Source organism: Cryptomeria japonica, chromosome 1 (assembly GCF_030272615.1).
Source record: "Cryptomeria japonica chromosome 1, Sugi_1.0, whole genome shotgun sequence".
Lineage (NCBI taxonomy): Eukaryota > Viridiplantae > Streptophyta > Pinopsida > Cupressales > Cupressaceae > Cryptomeria > Cryptomeria japonica.
This window is the reverse complement of record NC_081405.1, coordinates 487578990-487599311: the sequence shown is the minus strand read 5'-3', so window position 1 is coordinate 487599311 and position 20322 is coordinate 487578990. Positions and strand designations below refer to the sequence as shown.

General features: G+C 35.2%; 1 protein-coding gene across 1 annotated transcript; it reads left to right on the top strand.

Annotated features, from left to right (window-relative positions):
• Positions 1–16827: 16827 nt before the first annotated feature.
• On the top strand, positions 16828–18471 carry LOC131857808 (putative FBD-associated F-box protein At5g38570). The gene is made up of 3 exons (XM_059210536.1): positions 16828–17165; positions 17641–18007; positions 18181–18471. The coding sequence occupies exons 1-3, from the start codon at positions 16828–16830 to the stop codon at positions 18469–18471; spliced, it is 996 nt and encodes a 331-aa protein (XP_059066519.1).
• The last annotated feature ends 1851 nt before the right edge of the window (positions 18472–20322 follow it).

Here is a 20322-nt window from a genome sequence, read left to right as displayed (position 1 = left end):
AAATGGGACAAACTCTACCTCTTCCCTTTCAGGTGTTGTAGGTATTTCTCGAGCTGTGTTGTAGGTGATGCAGATGTTGGGGAAAAAGTGGGGATTAATCTTTCCTCCTTGATTTTTGTGATAACTCAGAGCGCTATATTGCATAAAAGCTCTGCGGTTCAATGATTCTGAATCAAACTCGTTTGTTTTACCTTGAAGGTATAGACGCATGCGATGTAGAAAGACTCTATGGGAGACAAAGATTTGTCGATTGATATAGAAGAATTTCCTCCTTTTGATCAAAGCCTTTGAGCTTAGTGGTCTCCTTTTCAAGGTGATATTCTGATGACACTTCTTCTTTCGCAAGATGTGAAGAATGGTCATAAAAGTTGTGACTCTGTGTTGTTTGTACCTTGTTTTTGGTATTTTTGGTTGTGTTGATAGATGTTGGATGAATACTTTGTTTTTGGGATTGATTTTTTGATTTTTCTTTGACAAGAAAACAAAGCAAGCACACAAACACAAAATTGTAGCCTCAAAGGCACAAATGAGTATGGGTCTAGATTAACCCAATCCTTGGACTTGTTTTTGACCCTTCCTTTAGATGTATTTTAAGGTGTATTTCAAAAGCCTGAAGTCGGCTCAATTTGCACTAGGTCTGTAAGATGAACACACTTCAAACATTCTTTATCCCTAAGGTCAAATGGCCAGTTGTGATAAATTTAGCCCACATCTTGATATTTCTTCAACTTTGGTACTACATACCTTATGAATCCCGCCGTGGCAGGTAAGGATGTGATATACTAAGTCTTGCACGAGCATAACAAATAGATGATCCCTATGATGGGGGAGTCACCACTTTTATCAAGCCACAAGTGACTTTTCAAAAAGCTATGTTTCTACTCAAGGAAATATGTATGGTGAGTATCTTGGGAGCAAAACCATCTATGCTCTTGCACTAAATTATACCTCAAATATCCTCAATCAATAGAACGGGTGGGCTACTACTTAAAAGTGTTTAGTCATGTTCGATGTTTTTGGACATAAGTTCATTCTGCAGTGACTCACTTAAGAGCCTTGTAACTGGTGGTGGGGCCCATTTGTCCTTTCGGCCAGTTACACTGTAGGAACAGCTATACCCAAGGCTACAGCTTTCACTCTCACCTGATTTCTATAGCGGCTCGAAGGATTTACCGCTCGAGGTCGTTCCCAAGAGTATCGATCCCTTGGCAGGCCTCTCTTAAAAAGATAAAATTTTGAGTGTTACTAACACTTTTCTCTTGCACCTAGGACCACGAGAGCCAAGGGAGAGGATAGTGTGTGTTAGAAGTAGGTCCACTCGACTGACTTTTGTGCACAAGCGTGCCAAACACGAAATTCACTTGTTCTTTTTAATCCAACATTTGCAAAGATGATTTAACTATTTGGAGATGTTGCTCCAACAGTCATGGTGTTCGTTTTAACTTCAAAGGCAATGTGTTTTGTAATCTAGAATTTGGAAATCCTGGTCAACTTAATGAAAAACACGTTTTGCTTGAAGGAAATTTTGTTTGCAAAAATCAAAACAAGTGTTTTTGTAAGTTTTTAACTGCACCAAAATTTGAAGTGTGACTTGTGTTTTTTAGATCCGAATTGATGCAAGGAAATCAAATTTGTGTTGTTGATTTAAAGCACCAAAAATAAAGATGAGTCCTAACTAGAAAACAATGAAACTTCTCTTTTTTTTGTTTTGTAGTTTTTAAGTTCTTTTTAAGCACTAAATGACAAATTTGTGATTTTTATGGTGAGTTGTTTAACCTGCATGAACAAAAACAAGTTAGTAAAAATTGGTGTTCAAGGGGGGCTTCCACAAGCCTAAGATACTCAATTTTTCGGTTACAAATTTTACAAATCCTGATTTTGAAATGCCCTGAAATTTGACTAAGTCTGAAATTTGGAGGATCTTCCAAAAACTAGATTTTGCATTACAACTCCTAGAGGTCTAAAACCCCTCTCAAACATCCTAAAAGTATATATGGAATATAACTTAAAGTATAAGAAAAATGTTATATTCCATATATATTCTGCCTCTCACAAACCTAAGAAAAATAATTTTATCAATTACAAGGCCTTTTTTTACAACGTTCTGTTACAATAGCGCTAGTCTGTGTGAAAACAGAAGTGCTACTTTAACACAAACGCGCTAGAATATTACAAAAGCGCTAAAATAAAAGATTTTTACAACAATACAAAAGCGCTAATATAAATACAAAAGCGCTAATTAATGAACAAAAGCGCCAAAATACTGACAAAAGCGCTAATTCTTTGACAATAGCGCTATTGTAAGAACAAAAGCGCTAAAAGACAAAAAAACAATAGCGCTAAAACGAGACAAAAGCGCTAAAAGACAAAAAACAATAGCGCTAAAATGCGACAAAAGCGCCAAAACGCGACCTGTGTGTCAAGTTCAACATTCAAACATGTTAGGTAACAAAAAAATATCAGAAGGTTGCGTGTTCGATTCACGTCGGGTTCACCAAATGATGCCCTCCTAAATGGCACAAGGTTAGTCTATGATCAAACAATCACAAAACACACAAAGCATTAGCGTTAGTCAATCAAAAACTAAAACATATGAAGGCATTCCAAAGGAGACACTAAAAACATGCTAATGAATCTAACTAAAGAAGTAAGACAATGAGATATCTCCAACTATCTCTTAACATGATATTAGCTCCTTCTCCCTTGTTCCTCTCCTCTCCAAGTTCCAAAATAGTGTAGCTCTCAGCAGCTTTTTGCACTATGGATGCTTATGGAGGATTGAGATTTGTAGAATAGCTCCAAACATGAAATAAAAAGCTATTTTTAATGCTAAAATGATTGATTTTACCAAAAAGACAAGATTTAGTTATGCTATGCTAAATGCTCTCTAAAATGGCTATAGTCTAAATGCTTACAAGTTTTCAGGATCTGGATTATGAAGGAATGGGCTCTATTTATAGGAAAAATGGAGCAATGGATGGTTGAGATTGAGCAATCTCAACAAGGGTCAGGATTGAATGATTTCAAATCCATGTGAGGGCTTTCAACCCAATCCCAGGATGACAAGTGTCAATGTGAGATAGGTTGAGAGGAGAGGGAATAAGCATTAAATGCCTGATATGACCTTGGGATTTTGAGTCAAGGTTGGTTTGAATGAATAAACTCTTTATTCAAAGAATAAAGCTTTTATCCAATGGATAAATTCTTGTGCAAATGTGAAATGGATGAATATGGTCAAAACAATAAATGTTTGGGGAGACAAGATTGAAATAACCATAAATGGTTATGTAAGAGCCATAAATGGTCATGTAAGAGCCATTAGTGGTCTTGGAAGACTTTGGGGGTTAATTTGTTGAACACACAAAGCATTAAATGCTTTTCAAAGACTTTGGAGTCTTTGAGAAGTGACTCCATTTTGCTTAGGAATGTGACAATAATTAGGGGATGGATTAGACTAATTAGGAAGGGGTTAGAAGAATCTAGAAGGGGATTAGATTTTGCAAGTGGATTTGGTGGGTGAGGGAAAATAGGATTTTATTGAAATAAAAATTCATTTATTTCAATAAATGTGTGCAAGTTGCATTTGTAGGAAAATGCAAGTGGGGTGGGGGGGTTTTAAATGATTTAAATAAATGTTAATTTATTTAAAAGAGGAAAAAGGGGGATTTTAATTAAATAAATTGATTTTATTTATTTAATTGATTGAAATTTGATTTAATGAATTAATTAAACTAAATTGAGTAATTTATTTAATTTAATAGAAGAATGTTTGGGGATGAATTAATTAAATATTTATTTAATTAATTGATGGTTAGTGGATTTTTAATCAAATAAATACGAAATATTCATTTAATTAAAATGGACAGATTTGTGTGACTACACAAGACAATCACATATGGAGTTAAAGATGGAAAAGATTTGAAGAGATGTGAACTAGTGAAAAATGATAAATGTGTAGCTCAATTTATGAAAATGTTTCAAGAGAAACTAGTTTATGAGTATATAATGCATACACATAGAGCTCGATGGTTAGATGAGCAATTCAAGTTGTGTAAGGACACATTTCCTCTTGGCACCATTGTCTCTATCATTGATTTTGCTGAAAATTATACACTACAACCTCAAAATAAAGTGCAATCCATGTATTATCACTCTACACAAGTTTCTATTTTTGTACACATAGCATTCATGCATGCAGATGATAGCACAGAGGAGGATAGAAAGGTTGTAAGAGAGTATCTGTTTTGAAAGTTTTGTGTTTGTTTTTCAGGACTTTATTTGACTGTTTTAGGGATTTTTTCAGGACATTATTTGATGTTTTTGGATTTTTTCAGGACATTTTTCAATTTTTTTGAATTATTTCAGGACATTTTTCAATTTTTTTGAATTATTTCAGGACATTATGTGATTTTTATGATTTTTGCCCCCAATGTCTAGCAAGGCAAGGAATATGATAGGTGAATAAATAGGCTTGCTGAAATGTTGGTGGATAGAGGGAAGACAATGGTCTTTTATCATGGAGACAATACAGATGCAATTTTCAAGGGCTATTGCATGATGGGACAAGAGACTAGATATGACAATGTAAAGCAGGATCATACTCATTCATTGGAGTTTGTACAAGGATTCTTTAAAGTTTTCTATGATAGTTTAAGGGAAAGGAACATACGATACAACCGATAGTTAATATGGTCAGATAATTGCACCGCACAATTCAAGAATGCAAGGATGTTTTATTGGCTGACAAGGATGCATGTGACAAGCAGTGTACAACAATTTTGGAATTTCACTGAGGCTGGACATGGTAAGGGAGAGCACGATGGTGCAAAAGCATGTGTGAAAAGAGCCCTAGCCAGGGAAGAATTGAAGTACAAAGGTGGTGCTGAGTTGGTAGATGCAGAAACAATTGTGCGATGGTGTAAGTCTACAATGGGTCCAGGTAATCCAGGTACGTCATTGGTTCATAGATATTTTTGGTTGATTACTGAATCTAACATTGAAAACTATCTAGATTGTTGTACAGTTGCAGGATCGAGTGACATGCACTCATTTATGAGTTCAAATTTAAGTTCACTGGTAATTTATATGAGACAGATGGTATGTTTTTGCTCTTCATGCATGTATTGTTTGTGGGAAGAATGTGAATCAGAAGAGTGGGTTGACAAATGGTCTTGTAGACCGTTGGTTCCCATTGATTCATATCAAATTCCCAAAGCACTACAACTGAGCCAGATGGAGACATCAGTGGATTTTGACCATGTATCCGACCTAGTGGATTCAAGTGATTTTTTGAGTTAATTTTTTTGCTAGTATTCTTTTTGGTTCATTTTGTTGTACATCATACTTTATTTTTGGTATTAATTAACACTTTATAAATGCAAGTCATGTGTATACAGTTGTTGCAGAAGAGAACAATGAAGAAGGAACAGATTACTATTTGTGTCGTTGTGTTGAGCCTAAAAGAAAATTGACAACCACAATCATTGATGGAGAGGGTATTGAGTACCCAATAGGGTCTATTGTCGTGATAGGAACATGGCTTCAGAGATACCCTATCAAGAATTCTGATGTTTGGTTGTTCGAGGACTTTGAAACACACAGACATATTCTTCATTTCTCTAACCTTGTTGTTGCAACAAATATTCATTTGATGAAGTATCGTGGTAGACCTCATAACAAGATTTTATTGAAAGTTCGTGAATCTGACCACGAGGCAATACTTGACACAATACGCATTAGAGCCGATCCTGAAGGCTCACTTGATTGATTCTACGGTTCAGAGTAGAATGATTTTGAGAATTTTCTATAAATCATCGACGAATTGTTCTATATTCGTTTTTTGTATATATAAATGCCCATGAGCTGATTTTTACATGTTTAGGGGCATAATTTTGTATATTTAAGTGGCAATGAGCTGATTTGTACATATGTACATGCCAAATTTTGTATATTAAAATGGCAATGAGCTGAATCGCACATATTGTAATGCCAAATTTTGTATAAAAGCCCATGAGATGATTTGTATATTAAAATGGCGATGAGTTGAATCACATATATTGTAATGCCAAATTTTGTATAAAAGCCCATGAGATTATTTGTAAGACAATTTTTTGTATAATCAAATAGCCAAGAGCTGATTTGACCATAATTAGAGGCAAATTTTTGAATAATATGTGACAATGTTTTGTGACTATTTTGTGTGTCAATATTTTGTGACTATGTTTTGAGTATATTTGATGTGTCCCTGGTCAATCATGAGCATTCTTGATTCTTGTATAATCATGGATAATTATTTGAGTCATTATCAGATCATAGGGGTGATAGATTGAGACTAGATACAATTTGAGCAAAAATTGTCATTGTTGTCAAAAATTGTCAAAAAAGTTGTCAAGCAACTTCTACATTGCGTTGGTAGGGTATGACTCTCGACGTTCTGGTGCTTTGGGATGCATGACAGGAGTATGCCTAGTGTAAACATGCCCACCCAGATGCACTCGCGACGTTGGTTTGTGCACACGAGGAACATAATCAATTCTAGCCAATCTTGCAACTTTTCCTTGCAAGCAACTGACGGTTTTTTGAGCAGGCGAAAAAATGCTACAAATTGAAAATGGCTTTGAGTTGTCAAAAACTGAGATAGGCCATTGTAGAAGAGCCTCACATGACCCCACAGTATCAAACAGATCAACCATATGTGTCGTGGATTGGAAGAAACAGTTCGTCAAATTTTGACAATTTTTTGGACTCGAGGCACTTAAGAGATCTCACCGATAGGGTATGACTCTTAATGTTCTGGTACTTTGGGATGCATGACAGGGGCATGCCTAGTGTAAACCTATCCACCCAGATGCGCTCATGATGTCGGTTTGTGCACACGAGGAACAGAATCAATTCTAGCCAATCTTGCAACTTTTCCTTGCAAGCAACTGACGATTTTTTGAGCAGGCGAAAAAATTTTACTAATTGAAAATGGCTTCGAGTCATTGAAAACTGAGATAATACATTGTAGAGGAGCCTCATGCGACCCCATGGGATCAAACAGATTGACTGTATGTGTCGTGGATTGGAAGAAACAGTCCGTCAAATTTTGACAATTTTTGGACTCAGGGCACTTGAGAGATCTCATCGGTAGGGTATGACTCTTGACATTTTGGTGCTTTAGGATGCACGATAGGGGCATGCCTAGCGTAAACATACCCACCTAGATGCACTCACGATGTTAGTTTGTGTACACGAGGAACATAATCAATTCTAGCCAATCTTGCAACTTTTCCTTGCAAGCAACTGACAGTTTTTGGAGCAAGCGAAAAAATGCTACTAATTGAAAATGGCTTCGAGTCATCGAAAACTAAGATAGGCCATTGTAGAGGAGCCTCATGCGACCCCATGGGATCAAACAGATTGACCGTAAGTGTCGTCGATTGGAAGAAACAGTCCGTCAAATTTTGATAATTTTTTGGACTCAAGGCACTTGAGAGATCTCACCGATAGGGTATGACTCTCAACGTTCTGGTGCTTTGGGATGCATGAAAGGGGCATGCCTAGTGTAAACATGCCCACCCAAATGCGCTCGCGACATCTATTTGTGCACACATGGAACATAATCAATTCTAGCCAATCTTGCAACTTTTCCTTGCAAGTAACAGACGGTTTTTTGAGTAGGCAAAAAAATACTATTAATTGAAAATGGCTCCGAGTCATCGAAAACTGAGATAGAGCATTGTAGAGGACCCTCACACGATCCCATGGGATGAAATAGATCGACTGTATGTGTCGTGGATTGGAAGAAATAGTCCGTCAAATTTTGACAATTTTTTGGACTCAGGGCACTTGAGAGATCACACCGGTAGGGTATGACTCTCGACGTTCTGGTGCTTTGGGATGCACAACAGGGGCATGCCTAGCATAAACCTGCCCACTCGGACGCGCTCGCGATGTTGGTTTGTGCACACGAGGAACAAAATTTGACCATTGCGAGTGTGAGGGTGCTCTAGCACCAAACACATTGTTGTTTAAATTCATATTGTCGATTTTTGTTGTTTATATTCATATTGTTAATTACATATGCAAATATTCATTTAAATTTATAAAAGGGCAGCCACCAAATACAACGAATACACAATAATGAATTGAATACAAGGAGTTTCGTAGGGTTAATTCAACATTTTAGAAATTTTATCAAATCATATTCCATGATTGCAATGCTTTATATCATATATTTTTGTTGTTTATATTCATATTGTTGATTACATATGCAAATATTCATTTAAATTTATAAAAGGATAACCACAAAATACAACGAATACAAAATAATGAACTCATTACACATTTATTGGATCGAATATCGATATTTATATATATAAAAAGGCATGTCTGCCAAGTCAATACAAGTATTACAAAAATGTGGCATATGCCATGTCCAAATCGATATACAATAAAAATGTAGAATATATCTACATGTATTGGTCATTCTATGACCAAAACTAACAATATATGATCCTAAACTTCTGGTGGATCATCAAAATCAAGCCTCTTCGGTGTAGTACGCGGCTCTGTAGATGGCTACAAAACCACAATTCAAAAGCCAAGTTAGAATTCTTTTGTAGAAAATAGTTCACAATTAACATCATAATTATGCATTTAACTTTAATTCCTTTGCAATTCAAATGTAGATTACCTCATCGGCTGATCCAAAAGCTAATGTCTTCACTCTCCTCTCCTTGTCACTCTTAGGAGTTTTCTTGAAGACATACTTAAATTGATCCACATTATGGTCGTACCTTGAAGGATTCTATTGTAGATTAAATGTACAATTAATACAATGTACTAACATAAATATATCAAAAACACTTAAAAGCTATAATATAAAGAACAATGATGTACCTGTGCCTAAGATGCTTCTCTAATGGACTGAGGATGGCTCACCATCAATGTAGAAACTGATGCTATTACCTATACAAAAAATGTAGAAAGATTAAATACAATTAAAATAATGATAAGTATTGAAGGTTGAAAACAATTAGTTTTACATATCAAACAAAAGTGTACCGAATCCTGAGATGCTTCTCCAGTGCAAGGAGGAGGGTTCGCCATTGACGAAATAGGTATGGATATTTCCTGTATGAAAAAATTATAAGATTATAATATATCACAAGTTCACATGTACACGTGCATATAATCATGAAATCAAGAAAATAAAGTAGATATACATACCTTTTCCCTCTCTTGATCTGCGGGCGAATCAGGTGCATTCAACATATCCACAAAGCTCAATGGCCATTGTACATGTAAAATAGACAAAAAACACTAATCAATCTACAAACCCCAACTAATACTTGATTTCAACATTTTCAAACAATTCTACAACTAAAAATGTGTTCAATTACCTTCTTCACACGTTTTGGCATCTTCGAGGAATTATTTTTCTTAGGACGAGCCCTAGACGCAGAGGGGGTACCCTAAAAACACAAAATTAACATGAGATATTAGTACAGATAATAAATTAAACATAATTTTTAATTTCTAAAATGAAATGACTTGCATATTCCATCAAAACAATACATAAAAAGAGTTGTACAAAATATCATAGCCTTGTAGGCCAAAATCGATCGCTGAGAGCGTGATGTCATCAATCTAGGACATTTTGTCCCCTGTCAACACCTACAAACTAGAAATTGGACCAAGCATTAAAGATAGTTAGTATATCTTGTATTTTTTTGAATTCAAAGTGTACTATTCTATTTTAACATGTTACAAAATTTATACCTCAGGTGTCGAAGTTGTAGCTGTGGTAACTGGGGGAGGTGTATGGGATACCGCTGCTGCATCCTAAAATGCATATTATTTGTCTCAATTTAAATCGATGTATAAATGAAAATTCATTTATGTAATTACAAAATTAAAGTGACTGATAAATAAAATGTTATGAATTCAAATCAACACACCTGTGTCTATGGCTCATGGGCAAACACCATGTCCATCAACTAATCTGTCAGCGTGACATCCTCAACCATGTGAGCTTGACATCTACAACTGCAAATCGTGCATAGATGATATGAGTATCCATCTGCACCGGCTGCATCATCTATCCCCGAGCATATCCCCGAGCAACTGACACACATATGTTCGATGGGCTCTCTGTCGCCCTCTAACGGTTCATCATCCAATACACTAGGGTGTGCTAATGATGTCCCATGCTGGATGATAGCACCAGTCAATGTTGTGGTCGCCTAAAGAGTCTGTAGCTCCATCGACTCTTTCAGTTCTAATGAGACAGCTTGATGCACCTTGGGTTTGGGTGCTAGGGGGTGGCGACTCTCCGCGGCTAATCGCCTACGGGCTCTAGGTCTATCTTGGGCAGAGCCACCACCTCTACCATGAAACTCTCTCATGTCAAAATAATTTTGGTGCACATTGAGCACAAACTCACAATATGTTTTTCTCAAAAAATATAATGGCACCTCATAATTATTACAAGGTGGATTGTCAAAGACCATCCACCACCTCTGCCAAAAAAGATTCTTCATCTGCACATTGGTACACCAATGTATGGGAAACCTCTTTGCATTAGGAGGTAATGACTGACCAGTTTTGGGGTCAACAAAAAGGGCACATATTTGTTGTTTAGAAATATTTTTGTTTTTAACTCCATCGTATGATAGCCCATTGGCATAGAATTAACGACACCTATTCCTAAAGCTTCCCCATTTGGTAATTTCTATGGAAACAGCTATGGCACCACTAGCTAATGTTTCTAGGCTAGTGGCGAGGGATTGATGATGGTCAAGTTCAGAAGTTTTCAATTTTACAATCAGTCTATTGATTTTGTATGTATTTTGCCCTAACTGATTAATTAATTCTTCCTGTGTTTCGGCTGTGCAGTCAAAAGGAGGAATTGGGGGTTGTTCTTGTATGTTTTCAGGAGGTGCATTTGGTTGTTCTTGTTCTGGATTAGAAGAATCTGGTTTTTGAAAAAAAAATGAAAAAACCTAATCAAAATTAATGAAATTAAATTCAAAATGTAAAACAAATTGCATAAACCAGAAAGAAAGACAAAAATAAACAAAAACTAGCCTTGATCCACAGCCTGGAGGACAAATTTAGCACCCCATTCGCGGTTTAGGTTAGAAAATGGGAAAAAAACAAAGTAAAAAATGTGTTTTTCGGGTAAATGAGGACCCAGTTTTTTTTTAAAACTTTTTTTATCAGGCACCGCATACATAGTTTTACTAGGATTATTAGCGCGTACGCGCTCATTTTCCTATAAGCAGCGCGTACGTGCTAATTTTCCTAGGCGTAGCGCGTACGTGCTCAATTTCCTAAACTCAGCGTGTACGCGCTACCTTTTCTAGGCTTGGGAAGAACAAACCTAAGTGCGTATGCAGAAATTTGAAATTTTAAAACCAAGTACGTGCTGCCTGTTTTTCCAAGTTTTTTTGGGGTGGTGTCCACTTTTTTTACCACCATCTTTGAGCACATGCCCAAGCATCTTTTCTTCCCTTTTCATTATCAAAAGTCGGTAGTTTTGGAGAGTTTCTAAGGGAATCAATCCTCTCTAGAGGTCTACTTTTTATTTAGGGTACCCACAACCTGAAACTAGTCCCATGTGTCTCAAGTTAGCTAAGTCTAGGCTTAGCTATGGTGCAAACCTTAGTGATAACACAAGATTCATGGCTCTGTGATTTTTTCTCATTGTGGAAGGCATGGTCTCAAGTCAAAAAACTCATTGCTAATGAGAAGCCTATTGGAAAATCTCCTTATTGCATACTGGATAGGTCTCTTTCACGAGATTTATCCTCTAATGACAAACCCTTGGCTTTGACTCAGGGATGCTTTGCCAATATTTGGTCTTCTTTGGGCATTGTTTCCTTTGAGGATATTATTATTGAGGGTAGATTTGGTCCATGGGAGTAGTTGGCAGACATGTTTGGTATCCCTCTTTCACAGAAAAAGATATTTACTATGATTTCAAAGGCCATGGGCCATAATATCCTAGGAGGACTGATGTATGGTCCTCAATTTTTGGATCATGACAAATAGAAAGATGGATCAAAATTCTATGATCTTTCAATTAAAAAGATTTACAATGTGATTTCTCTAAATTTTAAGGTGTTGCATTGGATTAAACATGTTTGGAATAATGAATGGCTGGACTCCAATTGGATCTCTATTCTTATTTTTCTTTGGCATAATCCCATTGAACCAAAAAATATTTGTTTTCATTGGTTACTAGTACTAAAAAAGCTTGCAATTATTGATGTTTTAGTTAATATTGGTTTATCCTTCAGAATCTGTGTCATTTGCAAAAAAAACTAAGACTCTTGAGCATCTTTTCTTTAAATTTTTCAATATGCTTTATCTAGTTGGTCTTTATTTTTTGGTTTTCCTAAGGGAGGGTTTGCTTGGATAAAAATCTTGACTGGATATGTTTATTGTTTTGATGTTGGTTTAAATAGATTTTGTTTGTCTTTAATTATGAAGTACTTTGATTTTTTATTGAAAAGGAGGAACGAACAACTTTTTCAGTCTAAAGGAAGACATCTTATTGAGTTTAGAAGTGAACTCACATATTATTTGAGTATGTTTCAAGTTGTTGCAACCATGAATATATCCAAGGAGTGATTTATGATTCTATTGCATGAGGGATTTTTGCTTTATTATAAATCAGGTATACAATCTACTCACTTCTTCCCTCATGGTAAGAACAACCTAAACAATGAAGAAAAGGAACTTCTCAATCGATATTTAAAAGAGAAAGGTATATCAAGGGAACTCATTGAGGAAAAGAACATGAACATTTCTAGGAAATGGAAGATTGGATGGGATTAGGTCATTGATCCCAATATTGAGCTACATTTGGGAGCTTTTGAGTGTGATGTAATAGAATGCGGTAACAATGCTATTGGGTCATTAGAGTAAATGAGTAATCTACATACTTTATGGAATTAGTTTTATTTTTAGAAAACTCTATATAGCTTGATCATCTTAATCCTTTTTCGCTAATATACTTGGACTTATATCTTTATCTTGTATTTAGTTGATCGTCTAGAAACTGATTGAGTTGTTGCTCTATGTTTAATAATGTTTCTGGACTATCCTTAATATAAAAAAATAAAAGAAAAATCAGTCTTTTATTATTATTTTATTTTGATAAGAAAATACTTTAATATTACTTCTTTTAATATTAGATATTCTATCTTGTTTTTTAAGTTTCTAAAAAGAAACAATTAGTTTTCTTCTAATTTTTCTTTTTTTTATCTTTCAAGGATTAATTTTCATTAAGTTAAAATTTTATTTTAATTACTTATATCTTTGTATAGAATTACAAATAATAATTAAAAGATATTAGAATTAATCTAATTTATAATTTTTTTCTTATTAAAAATATATTTGTTGTATAATAATTATATTTGAGTTTTTATTGTAATTTATATAGTAAAATAAATTTTAATTTTAAAGCTAGAGAGCAAGAGAGAGAGTACTCATTTCATGCCAATAGTTTACAGATCATAGCATGTGTCCTTGGTGAATTATGCTTCAGGTAGCATGTCATTTGATTATTATCTTCATCCTCATTTCTCTCCCAGGATCTATATATACTTACCTCTCTCTCTCTCTCTTTATATATATATATATATATCCCTCTTTGTATCTATCTCCATATCTCACTCTCACACACATTAGCTATTTCTCTCTCCATATCTCTATCTCTATGTCTCTCTCGCTCACATAAAGGTGCACTCCCTATTTCTTCCTCCCTATCCTCTATCTCTCTCTTATACACTCCTCTCCCTTCATCTCTCCTATTAGACTTCCTATATATTTATCTTTCTATCTCTCTATATCCCCCACTCTCATTGTTGCCCTCTTTCTATTTGTGTTTTTCTCTCTCCCTCTTTCTCTCTCCTTCCATTTCTTCCTCTCTCTCACCCCCTAATTATTTTGCAAGTTATATCTATTATATCTCTCCTTTCTATTACCTATCTCTTCCTCTCTATATCCCTATATATCTCTCTCTCCCCCTTTCTATCCCTATCTCTCCCTATTTCTCCATCACTTCCTATTTTTATATATATCTCTACTAAACTCCTCTCTCTAATACATATACACACACTACATGTTTCTTTCTCCCTATCTCTATTTCTATCTCTCTATCTTTCCCCTTCTTTATCTCTCTTACTCTCTTACTCTTTATTGATTTATCTCTACATCTCTCTCCTTTTCTCTTCCTATTTATCTCATTCTCTTCCAATATATCTCTATGTCTCCCTATATCTCCTCACTCTCACCCTCTCTCCTTCTCTATCTATCTTTATTTTTCCATCTCTTATCTCTTTCTCCTTCTCTCTTTATATCTCTTTACATCTCTCTATCACTTTATCTCTCTCTATCACTTTATCTCTTAATCTTCCCTTATATATCTCTCTATCTCTTCCTCTCAATCTCTTTCTCTATATCCCCCTATCTTTCTATCTTTATTCTCCTTCTACCTCTCTCTATCTCTCTCTTTATTAATTCCTCTTCCTCTCTTGCTCCATCTTCAACTCTACCGCCATCTTCCTCTATCCCCTCTATCTCTAGACATGTTCCCCTCTATCCATCCATTTATCTTCCTCTATATCCTTCTCCCTCTTATTCGACCACCATATTTATTATCTCTTTTCCTCTCTATATCTATCTCTCCATATTTCTTCTTTCATCTATCCCTCTATCACTATCTACTTATCTCTCTATCTCTCTTCACCACTATATATCTCCTTCACTCTATATATCACTTCCTATCTTTGTCTCTATCTTTATTTGTCTATCTCTCCCTCTCTCTCTCTCTCTCTCTCACTCTATTTACTTTTATCTTCCATCTCAATCTATTCCTCTCCCCTCCCTCTCTTTATCTCCCCATATCTCTATCCTCTCCATCTTCCTCTTCTCTTTCCCCATCTCTATCTCCAACTCTATCTATATCTCTTACCCATCTCTCTCTTGCTCTCCCTCTTTATAGCCCTATCTCTACCTCTCTCTCCCTCCCACCCTATTACAAACATAACATGAGCATGTTGCTAATGAAACTTGATTATCTTCTTGATTTAAAGGTTTTATTTTAGTTATGATTGAATCCTTGTAAGTGGATGCATAATTGATTTGAATCTATTGCTCCTCCATTGAGATGTTTATTGCACAAACAATATCATGGCCTACCAATCGACCTCATTAACTACACAAATTTATGCCAAAAAAAAAGACAAAATTTTCTCTAATTGACCTTCCACACCTCTTCAACATACCCATTGCACACCAAGATGCAATTACTAAGCAAGTACTTCATTTAGAAAACAACTCCTTATTTAAAGGATCCATTGCTTTTTGCATGCATCAAAGGAGGAGGATCTTCCATCTCCACGGTCTCATGCAGGCCTAGAATTTGACAGACTATTTGGCCGTTTTTTCACTTTTGAACTGTATATGACAACTTAAAAAATTATTAGACCGTATGCATTGACATGCTATTTTTTCCTGAAAGCGTATATATGACACTTCAAATTATTAATAAACCGCAAAAAATTATAGCGGGTAATATATAGTATATAGTATTTTAATTTAAAATGTTGATATATATTATTTTAGAATGTTTATTATAAAAATATAAATTTATTAACAAAAATTATAATATACATTTGTTTCTAATTTTATAATATTTTAATATGAATTTTCAAAATAATTTCTATTTTCTTATATGATTTTAGAAACTTAATTGTAAATATTTTTAAGAAGATTATCAATTATCAATTTAGAAACTTGCCATAACTAAACTACTAAAATATAAGTATTTCTAATTTTTAAAATATTTTAATATGAATGTTTAAAGTTGTTTCTATTTTCTGTTATATATATGTATTATGTTCTAATTTTTTTATTTATCAATAAAATATATATGTTTGTAATTGTACTTCATTTTTTTTTAAATAAAGTTTTATACATAATTAATATATTGATTTTTATTTAGGGACTTAAAAAATATGTCTTAAAAAAGAAAGAGACAAGCTACCATTGAAAAATGTTTAGGTGACGAAAGAGAGAAGGGTTTTGACAATTCAATGTTAAATGAACCATCTTATAATAAGCATTTGAAAGAAATATGTTTAAAAAAAATTGGGACCTCTTCATAATGATTCAAATCAAGAAACATATCAACTTGGGGAAGGGTTCAAATATTAATGTAAAAAGAAAAATAAAAACATGATAGTAATATAGTAATGAAATGTAGTTATTGTGAGAAGGATCAGGAGATAGAGTTTTTTTGACAATCAATATTTTTCTTAAACCTCAAACGAAAGACATTGAAATTAGCAAACTGTCATAAAAAAATGATATGACAGGTAAGAGTGGCTGTTAAATTCCAGGCCTGGTCTCATGGCTCCAAGCCCACCCTTAGAAAACAAAAAGCCGACCACGAAGAAAATTTTAAATTTAAAAATGAAAAACCCACTCTCACCGACCCTACTGGACAAAGAAACCACAAACCACGCCCAAGCAAAACACAGGATCCCTCAACACCGCAGTAAAAAAACATCACACCACAGGCCGATCTGATCTGAGCCAAACCCCACCTCCCTAGACCTCCTCACGCACCAGACCCCTCTTTCAGCAGTCAAAAATCCTCCAACAAACCCTCGATCCAGCGCTAGCAACAAGAAAAAAGGCGCAGCTAGGGTTAAAACCCTAGTCCGCGCAGCCCTTCCAAAGCACCGCCCAGCAGGGCCATCCGACAGCTCTTCTGTATTTTTACAGATAATTTCATCATTCTCTTGTTCTTCACCTCAAGTCACAATCATGTCTACCCACGATGCATTCTACGAGCTTCCTGATTCTCTTGTTGCTTTCATACTATCAAAAACGCCATTAAAAGACGCTGTCAAATCTTCTATTCTTTCCAAGAGGTGGAGGTTTCTCTATACTCAAATGCCTCAACTCACTTTCACTCCACGTGATATTTTCGGGCCTGCTTGCTTTTCTCGCTATCCGCTCCTCAGGCCAAGCGTTGAGCAAATTATTTCCAACATCTTAGTTCTGCACTCAGGCAATCTGGAGGCCTTTCACCTGCACGGCACCATGTCTGATTTTATCCACCGGCGGGAATTCTCTCATGACAGTGTGTGCAAATGGGTAAGGTATGCATCTTGGTGTAAAGTCAAACACCTCACTCTTTTCGATCGCAAAACGCACGATGCATTAAAAGAATTGCTACCCCCTGCCCTCTTTTCATGTACTCATCTGGTAACCTATAGAATGGTAGGGGGGGTGGGAAGAGATGATCCGATCGATAAGATTCTGATGAGGGCCGAGTAGGCTCGGATTCGGATTCCTATGATCTCCGCTTAGAGGGCAATTCATTCCGATTCATCAGATTCGGAAGGGGCAGATTGCTCGTCTGCGCAACTACTTTCTCACCAGCTTTCCGATTAATTTCGTTGGATTCCCTCACCTCATTACTTGTGAACTCCGTGGTGTTCAATTGACAGATGGATCTTTAGTCTCATTGATTTCCCTCTGGCCCCTTCTGCAAAAATTTGAAACAATAGGACACGCTGGGCTAGATAACGCCGTAATTTTTTCATCCACTATTGAACATTTGAATATAGACAGCGTAAAATCTCTGTCTGTTAACTGCCCCAAACTCAAAATTCTGTCGGGGTACATGATTGAGAATTTGAGTGTGAATGGTGTAAGGTTTTATGAGCTTTCTTTTGCCATCTCAAATGTAGAAATGCACTGTGGAGGTACTCTGAGGAAATTGACCATGTGTTTCTCACAAGAACAACGAAACAATCCAGGAGTTATTTCAGCGAGCAGATTTCTTCACATCATGGGCAACTTCCAGTCCTTGAAGACACTTGTCATACTCACGTCCAATCCCTTTGAAAGGGAACCAGATATGGATGTTTATCTATTTAACCTACTTCACAAGCTTCCAAATCTTCAGGAGCTCTCTATATCGGACTTATTTGTTCAGGTATTTATAAAAACTTCAGAACCTCAGCCCAATGGTTATAAGTTATAAGTTGGCAGTTTGAGGTCTTGCATTTTTAATATAAAATTGTTTTTTTTAAGCAAGTCATTAGAATTTGCATCAGCCTGATAAAGTAACTCTTGGTTAGATTAATTATTCATAGCACTGCAATGCAGGAGTTGGCAAGAGACCCTATACCTGTTTGCCTCACCCCTCCACATCTTCATCTCAAGAAAGTACGCGTAGGAATTTGTGGGTTTGACCTTGACAATAAAGAAGTTGCAGTAATAAGTTGCTTGCTTCAGAGTATGCCCTCTCTTGAATTATTGGAAATTCAGCTGCCTGATGTATATGATGATGATGATGGTCAAATATTTATTGATGACAGTCAACGTTTGAAGCTCCTGAAAGATATTTTGTATATGAGGAGAGCATCCTTACTGGCAACGATAGTTGTACTGGATTAGTGAAGTGTAAACTATGGCCTTTGAACTGAATGTGTCCTCTGCAATACTCTGTTTACGGTATTTGATTACATACTCTTTCTTGCTTTACTCGCACCGTAGTCTGGGGTGATTAACTCATACAATGTAAATTCAACTCATTTATTAGGAAAGTATGATATTTAATTGCAATCTTATTGACGGATATCAGATCTTATAACATTCTGGAATGGACATTTGAATGTCCTTATAGATGATTTTGGAATATTATTATTTAATTTTCTTCCTTGTAAACTACACTAGTGGTTGTGATGGCATTGAAGGGGAAGGTGGAGCAGTTTGGCCTGATTCCATTTACACCACCACTTTCCAAATCTTAGGCACTAGAAAGAGTGGAGAGCCTTTGTATGTTAGGAGAGGGTCCACAAGGATTATGGAGAACAAAAACAGAGCATTGTTTTTTTGGGGGATTTGTGCCCTTTTCTTGAGGGTTTAAGATGTTTGAAGAGTTACATTTTCTACTGATGGATGCATTGATTTGTCATATAGAGGTGTTGGATTTTTTTCATACCATGGTTTTGAGTAGTGTTGGTGTTAGGAATCTACTTATGATTTCTTTTCAAGTTTTTTTTAATAAATCACATGCAATTGATAGAATTTTCAAGCAATATGACTAGTATATAGGTGATGTTGGAGAAGTGTGTTGTTTATGTACAAGTCTTGTTTCAAAATATTGATGCATACTTGAGCCTCTCTTTGACAGTGGGGATTTTTTAAAGGGTTTCTCCACTTACATATAGTGCCATGTGTTGAATTATCATGATTTCTTAATTTTATGTGCTTTCTCAATTTCCATTCCACTAGTTTATACATGAACACATTAAAATATCTAAGCTTAGGTTAATGTTCTTGTTGGAATAGTTCACCGTGTATTTCAATATTTGGTACTAGAGCTTTGGTTTTGGTAAGGGGGTTGGCTTTCTAAAAGTGTGTTGACTTTTTGTGTTGTAATGGGAGCATCTTGCTTTGCGTGTTTATAGATCATGTGTTGAAAGCTATGACAACTACATCTCAATTGAAGATTAAGAGATTCAATGGTATTAATTTTGAGCTTTGAAAACTTAAAATGAAGCATCTCTTTGAAGAGAGAGGAAAGTGGAAAGTGAGTTGACAAATGTTAAACCAGCTAATATATTAATGATAATTAATAAAAATTGGCACAAGGAACCATTTACTTGTGCCTTGCAAATTATGTCTTGCTAAATGTTTTTGAGGTCATTGCATATCTTCTATGGAAAAGGATATGTTAGAGTTATTGAAGGTTGACCAAAAAGAAAATTCTTCACCTTTTGGGGGATCAAATAAAATAATTTAGAAATGCCATTTTGGAAGTATGTAGCCCTTAGTATTACATTTTACCTGTGGAAGACCAAGAGTCACAAATTAGAATCCACTTATTAGAAACCACCATTAGCTCTGTGGAAGACTAAGAGTCACAACTTTGAATTCCATATTAGATGTCCCTTTGGGATTTGAACTTTGATCTCCACAATGAGAACTCAATGCTTTAACCAATAGACACAACCCTTTGGACCTTAGTATTACATTTACAAAAACTATAATATATATTATATTTATTTTTTTTAAAATAATGAATTTAAGTCATTATGAAAAAAGACAACGATCTTTATTCTAGACACTAGAAAAAATAACTAAATTGAAAAAAAAAAATTCAAAAAGTAAACTACAATTCGCATAGATGCCCTTTTTTCAATGAAAAGGTAAATTTAGTTTTGAAAAATATGCTAAGAGAAATGAGTTACAAAATAATATAGACCTCAATTTTTTATTAGAATCGATTGAAAAACTAATAAT